The 20193-nt window shown below is 44.3% G+C and overlaps 1 protein-coding gene across 18 annotated transcripts in view; it reads right to left on the bottom strand.

The window, feature by feature from the left end:
• The window catches only part of CACNA1D (calcium voltage-gated channel subunit alpha1 D), a 317823-nt gene that overhangs the window by 131101 nt on the left and 166529 nt on the right, over window positions 1-20193 (bottom strand). For 16 of the 18 annotated variants that reach the window (XM_060308364.1, XM_060308363.1, XM_060308362.1 and 13 more), the window contains exons 5-8: window positions 14381-14523; window positions 9986-10138; window positions 9232-9428; window positions 2451-2554 (exon numbers count right to left, since the gene is read on the bottom strand). In XM_060308364.1, the coding sequence (XP_060164347.1) occupies window positions 2451-2554; window positions 9232-9428; window positions 9986-10138; window positions 14381-14523 (597 nt within the window). Of the gene's footprint in view, window positions 1-2450; window positions 2555-3108; window positions 3213-9231; window positions 9429-9985; window positions 10139-14380; window positions 14524-20193 lie in introns of all 18 variants that reach the window. The other 2 variants (XM_030867437.2, XM_060308368.1) reach the window with 1 other exon arrangement.

A 20193-nucleotide genomic window follows, 5' to 3' on the forward strand; every position in this document is an offset into this window, starting at 1 on the left:
AGGCAGAGGAGCCTGGGTAACTAATTGTTAGGGGAGGTAGGAGCAGCCCCTTCTCCGGTTTCTCCACCCCCACCCCCAGAGACCCCTTATCATCTTTCAAGAGCCAGCTCACAGACAGGCAGCTTTCACAGCCGCTCCATCTCCACCTCTACTCTAGCTTGGCCATCCTGCACTGCCTAACAACAGTTTCCTCCCCACGCCCGAGACAATGACTGTCTGAGCACAAGGTCCCCATCTGTGTCTTCGACATCTTGGCACCCCGGCTTCTGGCCCAGAGCCGGCCACTCAACAGGAACTCAGGAAAAGCTGACCGAATTAGCGAACGCGGATGCCCGACTCTGCTCTGCAGACGTGGCTCTTCCTTTCCACAGAGCACGGCTTAGCATTTCCTACCCAAGTGGTCTTACAGGTGGTGCAGAGTCAGTTGCAGCCCCACATCATGGAACGGACTGAAAACTGCTGCGAAATCTCGGATTTTATTGTAAAAATTCACGTGTCATTTGCGCTCTCCTTCATAAGGGATCTAGTTTTGTTCTGATTCAAAACTGTTTTTAAATTACTTACTATTTTCCCCAAAATATATTTCAGTCCGCTGGTTGTTCCGCCACGGTGTGTGCCTGTTTTTATCCTCCAGCTTTGGGCACCACCCCCCTCGGAGTGCACATTTAACACCCACCACCTAACAAGGAGGCCCTCCCTCCCATTTCCCCGTTTTCCTTTTTAAGCTGCCTCATCACGCAGGGGTGATGTTCCTGCTCTGGGAGCGCAGAGATAAGGCATGTCACTGGCACTGTTAAGATCAATCGCCTCCACGGCCTCAGTTTAGTTGGGTTTAGGAGGCACGGGGTGCCAGGAATTCACAACTGGATTGCTGTTACCCTTGTACGGGCCGTTTCTGTGGTAAGGTCAACACGATGCTGCTTCTCCAGGGATACATTCCACCCTTACCATCCCGACACTAACCTAAGGCCGTGGCGGGTCACTAGGAGGAAGGCACTTTTAAGGTTTTAAGTGAAAGAACATGAGGCTCAAAGAGCCATTTATCTATAGAAGGAAGATTTGGTTGAGGTGGGGGGCAGGGGGTAAGCTGTCACACCCCCAACTCAGTCCCTACTCCCCTCACTGTGGGGCACGGGCTTCAGGGCCACTTCTAGACAGGGCTTCACAGGACAGTGTACATCCACGGTGTAAAAGTGACCACGCTCGGTCAAGGAGAATTCTAAACGTGTTATCCCTGAAAACAGGCAGGGTGGGTTAGAGGGAAGAAGAGGAAAGGAAGCAGAGATGGATCACTGGCTCTGCTTTCTGCTCTGGAAAAGGCAGTGTTGAGAAAAATGCGAGAAAGGTCTCTCCAGTGACTCAGCATTACAGGAAGACATCACCTCCCCCAAGATACAAGCTTGGAAAGGCACAGATAGAGTGAGTGAGGAGTAGATAAACTCACTGGGAATGAAGCCTATCAACAGTGTCTCCTGAGGATGTCTGAGCTCAGGGCGCGACAGACGCTCCTCTGGGGAGATGGGCACCTCCCGGGCCTCGGTCGCACTCCCAGCCCCGACCCCGCCCCGGCAATGGCTATATAGTGGCTCTGCTTCTGAGAGTCTGGAGAGCCCTGATTCCCTTCTCTGGGGTACTCCCCTGTCTGGGGTGTCTGTGGGATGGGGAGGACGCAGAGCTGCCCAGAAGGGCTCCGGGATGGCAACTACAGGCAGGGCAAAGCCCCCCTCCTGACCCAGTCTCCAGCGAACCCCCTGTCAATCCACCGAGCCAAGGGGGTCAACAAGATGAAATTTCAAAACTGGTGACCGAGTGACATGGACGATGATAAGGCCATAGGCAATTTAGGGGCAAAAGCTGATTATTACCCTGCATTAAAGACAGATTCTACAAGTTAAGATTAAAAATGAATTGAAGGGAGCATTCTCACAGTGACAGCAGCAGAAAACCAAGCTAAGAAACGATCCCGATCTGAAGGATGTGAGAGTTTGAAACTATTCAGTATTTATGTGCTAATCTAGGCTTATTTCTCTTTTACCATGAAATCTGAAACACCACTGGAAATCATCATGATAAACTGCAGGTAAAAAGGGCCAGGTTATGTACTAATGGGAAGAAAACCACAAAAGATAAAGGCCCTTTCCTGGGGGGAGACCAAGGCTGGGAATCCTTTTACTCACTTTTAATCTACTTCTACACACTGGCATATTAACGTGACTGGCTTCGGAGAAATGGTTCCATTAAATTAATAGTATTTGGCAAGCATCAGAAACACAGAATCTCACAGACAGACACAAGCAGAAAGAATCACAGTTTAGTCCAAAAGCAACACACAGAGGGGACATCAGAGTCCACATGCATGCAGAGAAAGCCGCAGGGAGCAGCTGGGGGACACGCAGAGCCGCCTGACACACGGCAGCAGCAGAATGTGGAACACGGAGCCAACTGCTTACCCACTAAGGACACCAAGAACCAGGTTAAGGACGAAAAATGAGCCAAGGATGATCAGACTAACAAAATACACCCATGGCCATTCCCATCCTATCGCATCATTTACCTGTAAAATGTAAGGAGATTAGTTATCAGTTATCCATTTGCCAAAGAGCAGAGCCCCAAGAACAGCTGCTGGACCGCTAGGGCTTTGATTAAAGACTGGTGCTCCTAGAAGGGGACGCCGCCATGGGCCTTCCATTTTTGTTCTTTCAATAAGGACAGGTTCTGCTGCTGAAGCCTACAAACGCGACCTACCAAAAATCATTTAGCTACTGTTTTGTACCAATTAATCGGCATTATATCTGGATCCAGGCCAATAACACAATTATAGATGTATCTTCTTTTAGGACAAATGGGCAAGCAATGCCAACAATTTAAATCCCAAGTGACAACGCTGATTAATTTCTGGTCAATAATTATCCTATAGCTTTCTTTCATGAAGGCTGGTAAGGTTCCAGGAAACATCTTGATTTGGGAAGCCTCAGCAGAAAAGAAAGTATCTTGGAGGACACATAAAATGCTTGGCACCCACCCGGCGGCCCCCATCTAGCAAAGCCTGTGTGGTCTTGGCAACTGTCCTCGGGACTCCGCTTTCAAGATGAAAGAGGTGTAGCTTACCCGCTCAATACACCAAGTACAAGATTTAGTACGAAAAATGACCCAAAGATGACGAGACTGACAAAATACACCCAGGGCAATTCAAATCCCATAGCATCATTCATCTGTAAGAAATAAGATGGTCTCGTAGGAGTGGGTTAATAAGAGAATCTAATAAGGAGAGAGGGTTACATTAGAGACAGCATTCTATACATTTAATTAAACATTTACTTAGCTTCAAATCAGACAACAGTAGCCAATGCACATTCATTATATATTCCCGAAACACACACGCACACGCACACAGAGCCATCAAAGCTTTCAGGGTAAATAAAGCAAACTTTGGCCACTGCTGGGGCAATCAGCTGGGATTTGGTTCCTTCTCACAGGAAACTGCCTTGGTAAGGGATTTTCAGAAAAGATCTTGACAGAAGACAAAACTAGTGCTTAGCTGGGAACTATTTTCTACTCTGCCCAACTTGTCAGTACTATTTTTGCTTTCAAAATTTGTGATGGTGGAAAAGTCTTAGTTATAGAGACAAATTTGCAACATTTGACTCTATAAATTCTTTTCTTTAAAAAAAAAAAACCCTAAAATAATAACTTTCCACTGGAAGCCAACCAATCCAAGGAAACCTAACCCACTTTAAATCTGGATTATCTGCTATCAGCGAGTGCAAGCACAGCTAAATTAATGCAAAGAAGGAAAGTATTCAGAAGTCACCTAGCTGACACATGCAGGGGTGCTTTGGGGAATGACATCTTTTTCCGTAACTGGACCCATAGGAAGGACCCAGGAGAAGGAAAGAAGCCCTTATCCTCCACACCTAGCTTGAACCTACATGACCCGCCCTGGGGGAGCTGGCTCCAGCGGTGAGCTGTTCCAGAGGAACCTGGCGTCCCTGCTTCTGGGACAAGCTGAGGCAGCACAGTCAGACATGGCCTCCCGGACACATCTTCCCAGGAGAGGTCTGATCATGATGGAGCAAACAAGTGCTTTCAGGTTCACGGCTGGATGGAACTTTCCGGCAGCACAGATCACGTTAAATTGGGCAAACACTTCTCCCAGGGAGGAAGTGTTAAGGACTGGTGAGGGGACAGAATGAATGACCCCGGGCCTGACTTCGTTGGAACAGCCAGAATCTTCGGCTAATAGAACAGTATGTAGTCTGGGCTGATTCATCGCTCTTGCCTTGCAGGGCCAGGCCCTTAGGCGTTTATGCACGTGCTTTCCTTTACATTATCTGGCGCTAGATTTTTAGCTTTACAGACCAAAGCTCAAGCATTTCACTGTCTGCCTCATGCAGAAACCAAACGGAAAAAGAGAACATTAAAAAAAAAAAGAATTACCTAACATCTGCTGCTGAAGTCTAGGGAGAGGGCATTAAATCCCTTATGAAACACCTGTTTGGCCACATGAAAATGGATGTGCTTAATAGAACTGCTATCAGTCTGCACATCTTACATCGGCAATTAGAGTAATGAATGAGGCAGGGCCGTGGCTGCAATTGTTGATCTCATTAAGCTGGATAAACTAATTTCAGCAGGAAGGCCAAGGGTAATTCTTCCAAAGCAGCTACACCGCTAAACATATTTAATAATCCAGACGTGGAGGAGAAGAAACAGGCTGCCTGGTGGAGGGACCAGAGCCCAGCCTGGAGCCAGGGCCTTCCACAGAGACCTCTCTGGGCCGGCTTCCCCTCTGTTGTAACAAGAGGAGTGCACATGACAGGGGTGAGTGGGCCTGCTCACGGGGAATAAGGATGTGCACGTCCAGGACTCCCACCGGGGACCCCGCTCTCCCACAACTCTGGAAAAGTGGGCCAGCCGTCAGCCGAGCACCTGCCCCACCCATCCTCTCTGAGGCCTCAGTCCCATGTTCCAGAGAATGGCTCCAGGAGCAGCTGTCTGCTCCAACTTAGGAGGGAACATTTTTTTTAAGTAAAGAAACTTTTAATTTCTTAGAAGTAAGTGTGCAACAGACTCCCATTTGCTCAAATCAGAAATATCACCTGGAATAACAGCTAGGGGCCAAGGGGAAAACAGAGGCCACAGGAGACTCTATAGATCTCCAGAGGGTGGGAAAGAGCAACCAAAATTAAGCCTTAAGGGCCAGTCTTTCTCCCAAAGAAATCTCCTCAACCCAGGTCTCTTTTTCAGAGGCTTACCATACACATGGAACAAGTGAGAACTGGCAAGCTGGTCTCCGAAATAATACCCATAGGAAAATAGAGACTCTGCTTGGGATTTTGTCTGAGTGGTCTTTGTCAGCAATGGAAAAATCGGGAGGAGCTCGAGCATTTCAATTCAGATTTTTAAAACATTTATATCAAAGTCATCGTGTGGTGTCATCTGGTACTCAGGAAATAACCTAGTTTCAGTTTCCCCTCACCTCAAAGGCTGAGACGCACATCCGTATCTCCGAGTAAAGGCTAACCTAGGCTTTTTGTTTTTCTAACTGTTGCAACTACTACTAGAAACTTGATATATTGGTTGTCGCTCCCCTGAGCGTGGAATCAGAGAAAGGGGCAGAAACGCAAGCTGCTGGCTAACTAGAGAGGGACTTCCCTGGTACCTTGAATGAATAAGACGGACAGCTTGGCCAAGGGAACTTCCCATTTGAGTCATACAGCCAGCACTGCCATAAGTATGCTCACTGAGAAAAGAGCTTGGCACTAAGGCAAAAGGCCACAAATGATTTATATGGATAGCTCTCTTCTGAAATCAATACTCTTTTCATTAATTTCCTACATCTAAAAACATTTCCTCTGAGCTGAAGAAAAACACAATAGGATCATGTAGGGTTACTCTGCATCTTGTGGACGAAATGAAAGCCCAGAGAGTTTGGGTGGCCTCGCCAAGGCCACACGCCCAGCCCTTCCCAGCCTTAAGGCTTTTTCCGTGCACTACACCTCTCTGCCTCTGCGGACAACAGGTGCCTGTAGGTCAGATGGCACCTTAATTATGTTTATGGAATTCACTTCATAAAAGAGTACTAAAAAAAGTCATTTTTCACCAGAAACTAATAATCCCATTCCCCACACATCCAAATGGTCCTATTCTATGCGTATCTTTCTGCATATCGGGCCCACCCGCACGTCCCTTTTCAAGACCCTGCCGCCACTTGCCAGGCACTCTCGGGAACTGAGGCATCCCTGAACTTGAGAACACTGACTGAATATGAACCTGACCAGATGCAAACTCATCCCTGGCAAAGACTTTGTCCACCATATACAAACGCCTAAAGGGTTGGAAATTTTGCTTGCCATCAACATTTAAAATAAAATCTCAGTTCTCTCTCAAGATGTTCCCTTTACACTCTAGCTACGGATAAAAACAGGCACTTAAACATGGCCCATCTATAGTGAGGCAATGGGATCATGCACTTAAAGAGTAACAGTAACTGGTGTTTGCTGATCACTTGCTCTGGGCCGGGCACTGTGCTGGGCAGGGATCTTCTGTTCTGTGCACAGCTGTGTGGCTTCCCGTTGACTGTGGCCCATAAAGCATGAAGAAGGCTGGGGCCCTGGCTCCTGCCTATCTCTGTGCTGAGATGGTAAGTGTAATAAACAAGTAATTAAAAGCAACCTGATGTGTTTCAGAGGCCACGGTCTTAGTGAACACTCTGGAAGACATCACTGAGCTGCCCCCTAGTGTTCCGAAGGGCTCGAAAAACCTCTGACAGTGGAAAAATGCCAAGGAAAGAGCGCCAGGTTCTAGTCTAGACCAGGGGTCACCAAACTGTGACCTGCAGGCCAAACCAGCCCACCACCTGCTTCTGTACAGCTCGTGAGCTAAACACGGCTTTTACATTTTTAAATGGTAGGAGAAAAATCTGGAGTATCTCATGACACAGGAATGTTATACAAAATTCACACTTCGGCGTCCATAAATAAATATTGGAATGAAGCCACATGTTTACATGTTGTCTACGGCTGCTTCCAAGCGACATGGGCAGAACTGAGTGGTTGTGACAGAGACATTACAGTCTGCAAGGCCAAATATATTTACTATCTGGCCCCTTATAAAAAAAGTCTGTAGACCCCTGTTCTAAATCAAGTACCACTTGCTCTAGCGGTAGGACCTCGGGGATGTTCAGGAGTCTATATTCCACTGTTTCCCAGACCTTCTATATTGGGATGTAGACTGGAATAATGTTGATAAACTACTGGAGTTCCTCCATCAGAATAAAGATGCCATGTAATTCATAGAGAATGTAATTATTATGTTGTCAAATTATTAGCTCTGTGATTGTCATATGAAAAACAGAGGTAATAATTATATCATCCTAGGTGATACTTAGAGGTTCTTAGGAAAGCAAGTAGAAACTTTTGTTTCTGGGTACGTGTTTTCTCTCGTTTAATCACACGCTCCCAGAGTTTTCACTAGCTCAGCGACAGGAAGACTGTCATGAGACAATCAGTGTGCAGAAACATAACATAAAGTATAAAATTGTCCATTAGTCAGGGCATGTTGGATTGGCAATGGCAATTCACCGTGAAAACAGGGAGAACAGAGCTGAGAGGAGTCACAGGTTTTTCATTTATTTGTTTTAAATCAAAATGTTGTCTTCTGTACTGTTTTGGGGGGAGGGATCAGAGTTTGGGCTATCTGGATGACGCTTTTCCTATTTATCAGAAATTCAAGGGGAGACTTGGATTGAGCCCTCTGCTAACCTAACTAGGAGTTACAGCTTAGAAGATAATACTGAAAACAAACCCTTTACCTAATTAGAGGGTCCCCTTGCATGGCCATGGCCTTGGCTCATCCAATATAATCTCCCTCCTTCTTCCTCTTCACAAAAGGCATTGTGTTATGGATATAAATAACAGATGTGCATACCCACACAGACACACACACACACTCCCCTATGACAACACAAAAAGGAGAGAGAAAAACAAGATATAACACGTTGGTGATGTTTTAAAAACCTTATTACCAAACTAGACTCACACTTTGGGGATGAAAATAAAAACATGTCTTCTTTGCCTAACACTGAACATATATAGGGACTTCTACAACCTTGCATGCATGGAGTTCACTTGTGAAGGGAAGCAAAAACCTATTTACAACCGTTACACGCTATGTTCCCCGAAGTTACAGAGGAACGGGAAATCCCATAAAGTGTCTGAAATTTAGATCCTGTCGGAAGCTACTCAACTTGCAGGCCTTCTACCTAGAGACTGACCATTCAAGAAGTATGTTATGACCCATTGTCTTTTAACAAGTCATTATTGGAATCCTGGTTAATCCCATTTGGACTTGGATTTAGGCTCAAAATCTGCAAGTCAGTTGTTTTTCCCAGCAACTCTGTGTCATGGAAAATAATTTCTAAACTTCTGTGAGCTTTTTCAAATTCTATCAGACACAGAAGTAAACCAACAAACCCAGCTCTGAGAAATGGCTGTTAAAATATGACTGCTCTTCATTTACAGCAAACCTTTCTGGCTCTGTCAGGAACAAGGAGAGCCAGCCCTGAGCCATACAAAGAGTGTCCAACTGTCTTCATGGACAGGTCCACCAGCCCTGGAAGGCTTATATGCCATTTCTACCCTCTCTGCCAGAGTTCTATAGCTCCGAAGTAAAAGGGAAAGAGAGCGAAGGGCTTATGCTGGGCTGATCAGTAGTAATACTGAATGGGGGAAAAAACCCATTTGGGCTTTAAGGCTGTACTAAGCTATGGAAAGCATGACAAGAATTCAATTAATGTTCCCTATCTTCCACTTAGGATCTGGTAGAGCAACCTGCCTTCAGGTATAAAAGGTCAGTTTTAGTCCATGGAAGTCCAGGAGCCTCTTAACCTGGGGAATGACCTCTGGCTCTTTAAGAGTTTAATGAGGACAGCCCCGCCCCTCTGGAGTTCCTCCAACACAGGGGACTACTGGGCACGCTCAGCAGTAAGTCCCCAGGCGGCACTGGGGATACGAGGCAGTCCACCTCCTGTAGCAGCTTTCTAGAGCTGAAACCAAGGCCCCAACATGGAGAGATGATAGGTCTTACTGAGTGACGAGAGGGCCTGCTTCCCTTCCCAAAGAACTCACTTCCAGGGGGTCTTTTTCAGCCAGCTCCCCAATGGCTCTAGCTAATGAAACACTTTTATCTGAGGAAAGCATACTCCATCAACTCTCTCCTCAAGCGGCTTACCCAGTAGAGCACGTCTGTCCAGCCCTCCATGGTGATGCACTGAAACACGGTGAGCATGGCAAAGGCAAAGTTATCAAAGTTGGTGATGCCGCCATTGGGGCCAACCCAGCCACTCCTGCACTCTGTGCCATTGGCGGTACACTGGCGTCCATTCCCTGAGAACGCACACGGTGCTGGGTCCTCCTCAGCTACGATATCTGCAAACAGCAGAAGAAGGCTTGACCACTCAAGGGAGGAATGAACATCAGGAAACCAAGCTGCAGAAGCCAAGTACCCTGCCCAGAGCCTGCAGCACTCTACTTCCCAGCTGTGCTATCTCGGATTCCTACTGTCCTTCAAGGTTCACTTCAAACTTTCCCTCCTCCATGCAATTTGCCATTTCCTCTCCTCAGAGTCCACCCCTCTCTCCTCTGTCCCACTCTAACAGCACCTTTCCTCAGCCTGTACAGAGCAACACTATTGATTCACCTCACGGTCCAGTTTCAGGGGGTCCCCCCATCTCGTTTACCAGAGCACATTACATAGGAAATCAAGATAGAAAAGGGAACTAAATTCTCATTTATTCTGAATATAATTCACACTAAGAACTGTCTTAGATTCACCAGTGTATTCGGCTGTCTTTTTTTTTTTTCCCCCTGTCTCTCTCTCTCTCTCTCTCTCATTTTGTTTTAGATCTTCCCCAAACCACAAAAGTTGTTTTTGGGAAAGCCAAATGTTTAAATAGTTAGGTTAGCTGTCATTTTTTATTACTCACCTGAGTCAGCAAAAAAACATGTTTTGTGCATTTTTCCAATAAAAAGTTCCAATCCTATAATAGCATAGATTATGATTACAAATAACACCAAAAGGGCTATGTGAAGGAGGGGAACCATGGCTTTTATGATGGAGTTCAGGACAACCTGTAAACCTAGGAAAGAGAAAAATAAGTTTGTGAGCCAGGAAGCTATTTCAGTGATGCACAGATATGATTCCTAATGATGCTTGCTCTGTATAGGACACACAGTAATAAAACTCAGAGGTATTTCATAGCTTTTAATTAACGTTAAGCCTGGATGTGAGGTAAGTCAAAGAGGAACCTTAAAGACCATCTAATACAACTCCCTCAACTTGAAAGATGGAAAAACTAAGGCCTAGAGAGGGCACTGCCAGACATGAAAGTCATTCCTTTATGCATTTGTTCATCCATTCAACAAAATTCCTTGAACATCTACCGTGCAGCCAACATAAGGTTTAGTGCTTTGGGGGATATGAAGATGTATTAAATAATGTGGCTCCTCTCAAAGAGGTTACGCTGCAGAAGGAGACATAAGAATTAAACACCAATTACTCTAAGGTAGCACACAGATGCTGAATAAGTAATATCACACAGTTAAAGTTAAAGAGGGATGAAAGGCATCGCTTCTGAGTGGGGGAGGAGAAAGAGGACTGGGCAGTAGCCTCCCTCTCAGGAGGGCCTGAAGCATGAGGAGGATGGATTTCCACAGGCCAGAGGAGACAGGTTACTCCAGGCAGCGGAAGAAAGTACCAAAAGCATGGAAGTGAGCTAGCGCCACGAGGGCTGGGGGTGGTGGTCATGAAGTGGAAAAGGGTAACAAGAAAGACAAGCAGATCGCAGCTGGGTAGCTCTGAGTTTTGAATTCAGATCACAGGGCCAGAGTTTAGTCCATTGGCAAAAGGCAGCCTCTTTATTTTAAACAGGAGAAAATCAAACAGAAGTTTAATAACATGTATACATGGGAGAGACCCAGGAAAACTCAAAAGGCAGCCTTTTTAGAAAGACAAGTGGGGCGGCAATAGGCAAGACGGGCAGAGAGGCAGCTGGAGGTGCCGGGCCCTCCGGGGAGGACAGGGTAAGGGGCTGGATGAAATCAGAACTCAGCGAGTGAGTCTGAGTTAGAGGAAGGTGCCCAGGGAGGCAGGGCAAGGCCAAGAGGCTAATCCTAGTGCCTCAACAAAGACAAGTTTGTCAAAGGAGGGTCCCCTGGAGTGGCAGAGGGAGACGAGGGGCCGGGAAGGAGAGGGTGAGAGCAACTGTCCATCTGGTGAGTCTGATCACTTAACATGAAGGGGGTAGTGCCCTGAGGCTGAAACGTGGACCTGAGAGATGGGGGAGGGACGTGGAAACCTGGGAGCTACCCACGGAGCAACACCGAGAGCCATGGTACGGGAAGAGAAAAGACCATGGGGACAGGGACAGCGGGGCAACACTCTGGACTGGGGGGAGGGAAGCAGGAGCCACAGGGAGAGCGGTCGGCAGGAAACCAGAGCCGGACTAGATCCAGGCCACCTGACGCCCCTGCACGTGCCCTGCGCTCCTCCCAACACCGGGACCTACCTCAGCTTCCACTCGACCAGCTCACTCTTTTCCCCCTTTTTTCTTTCTCTTTCCCTTCCTCTCCCTGCTGTCTCTCTCTCCTCCAAACTGCCCTTTTCTAGTATCTTCTCACTTTCTCAATACATATTCAAACAATGAAAGAACAAAAGAGGCTGAGATGCTAGAATTAAATACGTTAGAAGTCAGAACACACCAAGCAAAAATACTTATCAGCGATAACAGCAAAAGTTCGCCTTGATAAGAAGCACATGGGAAGATCTGGGGGATGGGATGGGGAGGGAAGGGCGATAAGAGGGTTTCAGACTCGCAAAGAACCTCTTTCCAGACTTGCATTAAGACAGAACTCCTACATACTGTCTTCGGATACTTAAATGTTCAAATGGTTTCTTTTGGAGAAAAAATGATCAATCGGATGACTTTGAATGTTTCTGCCTTCTATAAGGGAAAGATGGAGGGGAAAAGAAACGTACGCTCTAATCTACTTGGGCAAGGGGCTTTTTGTTTGCTTTTTCATTTGGGTTTGTTTGTGTTTCTTTTTTTAAGACATGGATGGGCCATCCAAAATCATCATCCAGCAGTTAGCTCTTCTCAGCGGTATGGCAGTGAGCCCTATGTTTCATACGTGTGTCTATGTTTATTGTGACTATTATATTTCAGATTGGCCAAATTTATGAAATAATGACATTGTATCTTATTGTGAATGTGTACACTTTCATGACATTGGGCTCCTTTGTGTATAACCAATGTGCACAACAGATCTCACAGGACTCTAACCAAGGAGGCAGTGAAACGGAGCAGAAGGAACAGTGGGCCAGGAACTGGGAGGCCGCCGGTCTGGTCCTGTTTGGCCACGCCCTAGCCATGAGAAGCTGCCCAAGGTTTCGATGACCTTCCTCATCTAAAAGGTGGTGATTGTGGACCAGATGATCTTGAGGGTTCTTTCCCATTTGATGGTCTAGGATTCTGATACATATTTATCAGTTACCTGTGTGGAGCTAGTTAAGAGCTTCACAAACATCTGAAGGACTCTATCTGAAACACACGTTTACCTTCCAATGAATGAACATATATTCACATACACACACAAAATCATGTCTTGTAGGACAGTCTGAGTTCTCTTGAGAAGGGATTAGACAACTCCCAGATCAGTATAAACAGTCACACCTTCCCAGGCATTTTTAACAACTTCAAGTATATAAGAAATCCCTAGTCCACTGCTGCCAACTGCATGGGAAAGAGCGTGACGCAGAGCCCCTGACCCATGTCCCCAAAGCCCAGCTGGCTCTGATGAGAGACGTGGCTGCTGCAAGGCAGTTAATGAACATGAGCTGAGAAAGTCCTCACGCGTGACGCAGGCCCACAAAGCCACTGCACCCGCACGTCTGCTCACAGCACATACTGCAGGCAGGCTGGCCTGTCATTTGCTCTTTGGGGGAAAAAAGTTGCCGTGGTTACTCTGAAATCAGATTAAGCTGTAACAACTGAATCTGAAACCTCATGTTTGCTCACTGAGCTTCTCATTTAATCATGTTACAAGTAACAGGGCCAGTCATTTCCAAGGTATTTCGATTTTTCTCAATTGCTTCCAGAAGGTTCTGTGGTTTTGACTTGTGCTGATCTTTTTCAATGAAAATAAAGGAACAATCTGGAAAAACAAGTACACATAAAACACCACTTCCTACATTTTAAAATGTTAAATTTGAAATTTTTTTTCCAGACAATTTTTGGTGCGTTCTGAGTGCCAACAGGTTTAATAAAAATTTCATGAAGAACTTCTGGAGAGGCAAAAACATGATCTGTGCTCTTTTGATGGCTTTATGAGCTGTGAAAAAAAGGCACAGCCTGCAATCCCATATCTGTCCTGCAGCTGGAAGCAGGCAGCCAACTCACAGCCACAGTCCTTGGAGAGGCACTAAAACTTCCACCGTCTGAAGTTCCCAGTAGGGATGTCCTATCATGAGTAGAGCCCAGGGAAGCATATGCCACGCTCCTTATGGAAGTTCCTGGCCAGGGCACAGATGGGGCATCTGTTCCAACTCAGGTGGCACTGAACCTGGCCTGGAGATCTGGAGCAAGAAGCAAACTAGGGCCTGGCACAGACAGGTAGAGTAGGCTAGTGGGTGATACAGCATCTCTCACACTGAGGGCCCTCTCTGTGCTCCAGACCTTGCGCTGAAGGCTCTCCCTGCATTACTGCATTCAGACTTCACAACCACCTTCAGGCAGGTGCTACTGTGCCCTACATACAGGGAGGACACAGAAGCATTCACCTCTTCACCCCCGAGTGAGACGGGCACAGTCCCTCCGTGGGAGAGTTAAATAGACTTTCAGGATCCCAGCCCCCTGCTGCTCTCACTTTGAAAAAAGGCAGTCAGTTGAGGCCTCCAACACCCTCATCCCCATAACCCACCACGTTCAAAGGGACAGGCCTGAGAGTGGGAGGAGCTGATGGCAGCAGATGTCAGAGGACGAAGACCAGACTGCAATCAGGAGGCCTGAACTCAAGGTCTCCTGCCACCACCCACTTGGTCTCTGCACGAGAGAAGATTCCCTCTAATATAAAATCAGGAAGACAACAATCACTACTGCCCCCCTCCACCCCCCTCCACCCCCGGTTGGGGCTGTCACGGGGACCCGAAGTGACAATACAAGCGGAAGTGCTCTGTAAATGGCGAAGGCCTCCACGGTCACCTGCTGAGCCCTCGGCTGGTGCACAGCAACTCACCTCATCGCACCCTGTTTCATAATCCCGAGACCCACCCAGAAGGATAAAAATCAACAAACTTCTGGCTTTAGGAAACGAAACGTGCTTACTGGGCACTCCTGATACTAGTCGAAGTGGTCGTAACACTCGAAAGGCGCGGAGGGCTTTGACATCAAAGCCTCCCGATTTGCCACTGGAGTGGTTGCCGCCTTCTGTTTCTTTGGTTAATTGTTCCAAAATTACACTAAACAATCTGAAAGAAGAAGAGGGGAAGAAATGTTAGAGTCTGTCACCCAGGGAAGCAAAACAGGATGGTGAGAGTAGTTATTTCTGAACAAGGGCCAATTCTGTCAGGCTGCTGCTTAAGTAGAGGGAAGGAAAAGCAGAGGTAAGAACCAGGCTGTGACTCCTGGCCGTGACCCCTACACCTAGAAGGACTAGGGATGGGGACTGATCTCACCTGTTTTCTTGCCAGTGGAGCATCCTAGCATGTCAGCGCCCTGGCTCCCTGTTGAATCCCCTCTTCCAGTGATGATGGTGGAATTGCCCCAGCAGCTGCCATTTATGAGGACTCACCGTGTGCTAAACACTTAAAATTATCTCCTTAATCCTCAAAAATGTTAGGCAGTGGGAGTTATCATGAACATCATTTTACACGTGAAAAAACAAACTTGGCGAGAACAAGTAACTCGCCCAAGGCCACAAACTAGTGGCAGAACTAAAACCTGAATCCAGGTATGTTCGACGCCCTGACATTCCGTAAGGGCAGGGAACTGTAGTCTGTGTGTTCATTTGTTCATTTAGTCTGTTCCAGCCTAGTGCCTAGAACAGTTCCTGACACACAGGAGGCACTCAAAAAATATGTGATGAATAAACAATGAATGCATGAATGACTCCAAAGTTCCAAATCTTAAACGATATGTTATGCCACTTCCAATACAGTCACTGACACATACACACCCCCACCTCCACCTCCAAAGGGCTGTTCAGGGAATGATGTAAATCACAAGATGCTAAGGAGCTGTGCAAAGGCCAAGAGCAGAAACCTAAGAGAAGGTATTAAGATCGTCATTTTCTCTTTTGAAATGTGAATAATATTGTATCTGGCAGCCACGACAAATTTTTCCCTACTCTCAGAAGGCTTTTCGGATAAAGCTATTTTCAGGCAATCCGCTCATTTGACAGTTACTTTTTTGCTCTTTCAAATAAACATTTGTTCTTTGGAATTGTTGCTTGTTTTTCAGAATAAATAGAAATTTGCCCATTTCAAATAGAATCAACTCTGGCCAATCAGATTGTGGAAATGATTGGCCCAGCAACAAAGAAAAGGTTTCCAAAGTTTAATTAGCAGCAAAGCAGAAACTCTGCACCCACTGGCGTGCCTCTGGATGGCCAAGACACTAAGTCCATAAAACACAGGGTGGTCTGATTACAGTCCTGATGGGGCACAGTCATGTCATTCTGGGGTGTTTAGAGACAGGTCATCTGTTTTAATAACAGTACCGCAATGAGCAATGAACCTGGCGGGGGGTGGGGAACAGGGAGGGAATAAGTCAGGTCTTTACCTTTTCAAAGCTACAGAAGGTGGGCTCTTTCTGGTTATGACTGGGGAAATATATCAGATTTATGATAGGTCTCTCTCATTAGCATAGTTTTGTAATTACTATAAACCCCTGCAGCAAGGCTAAATAAAGTTAAAAGTCTCCCCTCCAAAACAAGTTCACAGTGTCATAAAAACAAAGCAAAAGGAAGAAAGAAAACCTCAAACTCTTCTGAAATGCAGCAGCCACAGGAATTTTCATCCCAAAGGGTTAGGAAAATAATTTATGCAGGTGGTAACTTAAGATTGCTTTCAAGTATCAGTGTACCTTTGCAATGTACACTTTATGGCCCTTTTATCCCCTGTTCTTCGGCGATGCCTTGAAAACAGGTGAACAATGTCTCTCCCATCACAGAGGAGCCTGACTCAGAGAGGGAAGCCGGCTGCTGTTTCCAGACAGCTGGAGGGCTCAAGGGGTCAGGGCATGCTTCCATTCCTAAGAGTTAGGAGGCATTAGGAAAGTCCCTCTCCTCCTCTGGGCCTAAGTTTCCTACTCTGAAACCTGATTGAATGATCCAGAGCCCCGCCCTTCCCATTCTAATATTCTGTGATTCTACTCCTTTCACTGCTCCACCCGAACAAAATAAGTACCATGTGCCTGAAGAGATGTGGACAAGAGGAGAAAGTATTTGATCCTAGACTGTTATTAAAAGTTTACCCCAAGACAGGAAGAAAAGGCAAGGAGCTACCCAAACTGACACAAATGAGAAGCACCAGAATGAGCCCCCCATGTTCACAAAAGCTTAAGTGATGAGCTTGAATGCTTGAAATACGTGCTTATTGAGAAATTTAGAGGAGTGGGATAAAAGTTGACTCAGATCAAACTCTGCTATAAGAGAATTATATCAGCTCCGGTAGACATGCTGAACCTTCCTGTGGTCACATTATTCACAGTTAACATCTTAGAAATATCAATTACTTTCTTGATGTCCCTGTTATTGGGAATCTTGACAAAAGCGATAGGTCATGGTTGACTTCGAACGGAAAATCCATTGGATGAAGACAGAGTTGGCAGTTGGCAACTTCAGTGAGCAGGAGTTTGATTCAAGGGAAGACATTAATAATTTAATTTTTCTTTTTCTTTTTGAACTTTTCTTCTGCTCTTTGACTACAATTTAGTACGTATTTTAGATAAAAGGTAATCTGATGTTCTAAAGTTTTTCATATTTAATGAGAAAAAAAGACCAAGTCCAGTTCGACTTTAGTTTCCTAGATGATTTTTTACTTTTTAAACCAACTTTATTGCAGCTTAATTTATACATAATAAAATACACCCATTTAAGGTGTACAATGAGATGAGTTTTGATGAATGCATAAGCCCCAGTAACAAACACCACAACCAAGACAGAGAGCCTTCCCAATATCTCAAACAGTCCTCTCATGCCTCCTACAGTCATCCTCAGCTCAGCCTCAGGTATCCACTGACTTTATCTGGTTTATCACTTTAGGTTGTTTTTTCCTTTTCTAGAATCTTACCTAAATGGAGTCACACAACATGTTCTCCTTTTTGTTTATCTTTTTTTGTTCTCTATGGTTTTTGAGATTCATCCAAGCTGTTACATTTATCAGCAGTTCATTTCTTTTTATTGTTGACTGATATCCCACTGTATGAACATACCACAATGAGTTTATCCATTCACCTGTTGAGGAATACTTGGGTCGTTACCAGTTTTTCTCTATTATGAATGAAGTCTCTTTGTGAACAGGTATTCTCATTTATTTTGGGTAAGTACCCAGGATAGTCCTGGTAATAGGGTCATATGGTTAGTGTATGGTTAACACTGTAAGAAACTGGCAAACTTTTCCAAAGTGATGGTACCGTTTTCCATTTCTATAAGCAGTGTGTAAGAGTTCCAGTTGCTCCATATTTTGGTTAAAATCTGGTATCGTTGGTCTTTTTACTAATACTAGTGGGTATGTAGTGCTATGTCACTGTTGTTTTAATTGGCACTTCTCTAATTACCAATGACATTGAACATCTTTTCAGGTGCTTGTTGACCATTTACATATCTTCTTTTGTGAAGACCTATTCAAATTTTTTTTCCCATTTACCTTCTGGGTCATCTCCTTGAGTTATAAGAGTTCTTTATAAATACTGAATACAAGTCCTTGGTATGTATTGGGAATACAAATATATGTATTGGGAATATTATTTCCCAATCTGTGCCTTATCTTTTCATTTTCTTCACAGTGTCCCCTTTGAAGAAAAGTTTTAAATTTTGATAAGGTTCAAAATTTCAATTATTTCTTTTATGCCAAGTGCGTTTTGGGTCCTAAGAAATCTCTGCCTACCCCAAAGTCATAAAGATTTTCTCCTAGAAATGTTATAGTTTTAAATATAGGGCTATGATTCATTTTAAGGTAATATTTGTATACAGTATGAGGTAAGAATGGAGTCTTCTTTTTCATATGGATAAATAGTTGTTCCAGTGCTATTTGTTGAAAAATGTTTCCTCAACCCATTGAGTCATCAAGGCACCTCTGTCTAAAAACAATTGATCACATCCATATGGGTTTATTTCTAGACTCCCTATTCTGTCCCATTGATCTTTATGTCTATTCCTTACTCTAATATCACACTGTCCTGACTACTGGAGCTTTATAGGAAGTCTTAAAATCAGGTTCCAGATTTGTTCTTACAGATTTCTTTGTCTAGTCTAGAGCCTCTCTAATTTCCATATAAATTTTTGAATAAATCTGTCCATCTCTACAACAATCTTACTGGGATTTAGATTAGGATTCAATCTATACCTCAATTTGGGAAGAACTGATATTCCAACAATACTGAGTCTTCCAGTCCATGAACAAGGTACATCATTCCATGTATTTAAGTCTTCTTTAATTTCTCTCAGCAGGTTTAGTCATTTTCAGTGTACTATTTATCCCTAAATAGTTCATGGTTTTTGATGCCATAGTAAATAATAATGTCATTAACATTTTATTTTCAAATTGTTCATGACTAACATATAGAAATTCACATGCTGTTTTATACTGACGTTTTATCCAGAAACATTGCTAAATTCATTCAAAACATATAATTTAATATGATTTTAATCTTCTTAAATTCACTGAGACTTGTTTTATGGCCCAGAATATGTCTTTCTTGCCGAATGTTCCATATGCATGAGAAAAGAATGTGTATTCTGCTCTTGTTGGGTACAGTGTTCTAAAAAAGTCAATTAAGTCAAATTGGTTGATGGTACTGTTCAAATCTCCCTATATCCTTAGTGATTTTCTGACTAGATGTTCTATCAACACTCCTCAAGGAGGGGTATTAAAATGTACAACTGAAGATTTGTCTATTCCCCCTTTCAGTTCTATCAGGTTCTGCTTCGTATATTTTGAAGATCTGCTATTGTGGGTATGTATGCATAGATACAGGCACACACACACACACGTGTGTCTGTGTATATATACACACTTAGGATTATTACATCGTCTTCATGAAATGACACCTTTATCATCATAAAGTGTCTTTCTTTATCCTTGATAATATTCCCTTTTCTGAAGTCTACTTTGTTGGTTATTAATATAGCTTTCTTTTGATTAGTTTTGCATGATATATATTTTTCTGTCCTTTTACTTTCAAATTATTTATGTCTTTATAAATTACGTTTCTTACAGACACTATAGAGTTGAGTGTTGTTTTTATACACATATAAAATCTGATAACCTCTGGATTTTAAGTAAGGGTGGATTTTAAATAAGGGTAGGTTTAAATCTACCATCTTGCTATTTGTTTTCTATTTGCCCTGTCCATTGTTCCTGTCTTCCCTGTTTTAAAAAATTGAGATTTTAAAAAATTCCATTTAATCTCCAATACAGACTTATTAGCTATACCACTTTATTTCTCTAGTGTCTCCTCTAGATCAAGTGTCAGCAAAAGTTTTCTGTAGAGCACCAGATAGTAACTATTTTAGGAATCGCAGGCCATAGGGTCTCTGTCACAAGTAGTCAACTGTTCCATCCTAACACCAAATAGCCATAAACATTAGTGAGTGTGCCTGTCTTCCAATAAAACTTAATCTGCTAAAGCAGACAATAAAATACTTTGTCAGCGTTGGGGGGCAGGGGAGGCAATAAACTCTTCTTGTTCTATGGGCTGAAGTTTGCTGGCCTGTGCTCTAGGGTTTACAACATACATCTTTAACTTCTCATGGTCTACCTTCAAATGACTCCACCAACTGCAAAGCACCTTCCTATAGTATATGGCTATTTCCTTGTTTCTGTCCTTTGTGCTACTGTTGTCATCTCTTTTACTTTTATAGATGTTATAAACCCCCCAATACACTGCTGTTATTTTTGCTTTAAATAATCAATTAC

This window comes from Globicephala melas, chromosome 11 (genome assembly GCF_963455315.2).
Source record: "Globicephala melas chromosome 11, mGloMel1.2, whole genome shotgun sequence".
NCBI classification, from domain to species: domain Eukaryota; kingdom Metazoa; phylum Chordata; class Mammalia; order Artiodactyla; family Delphinidae; genus Globicephala; species Globicephala melas.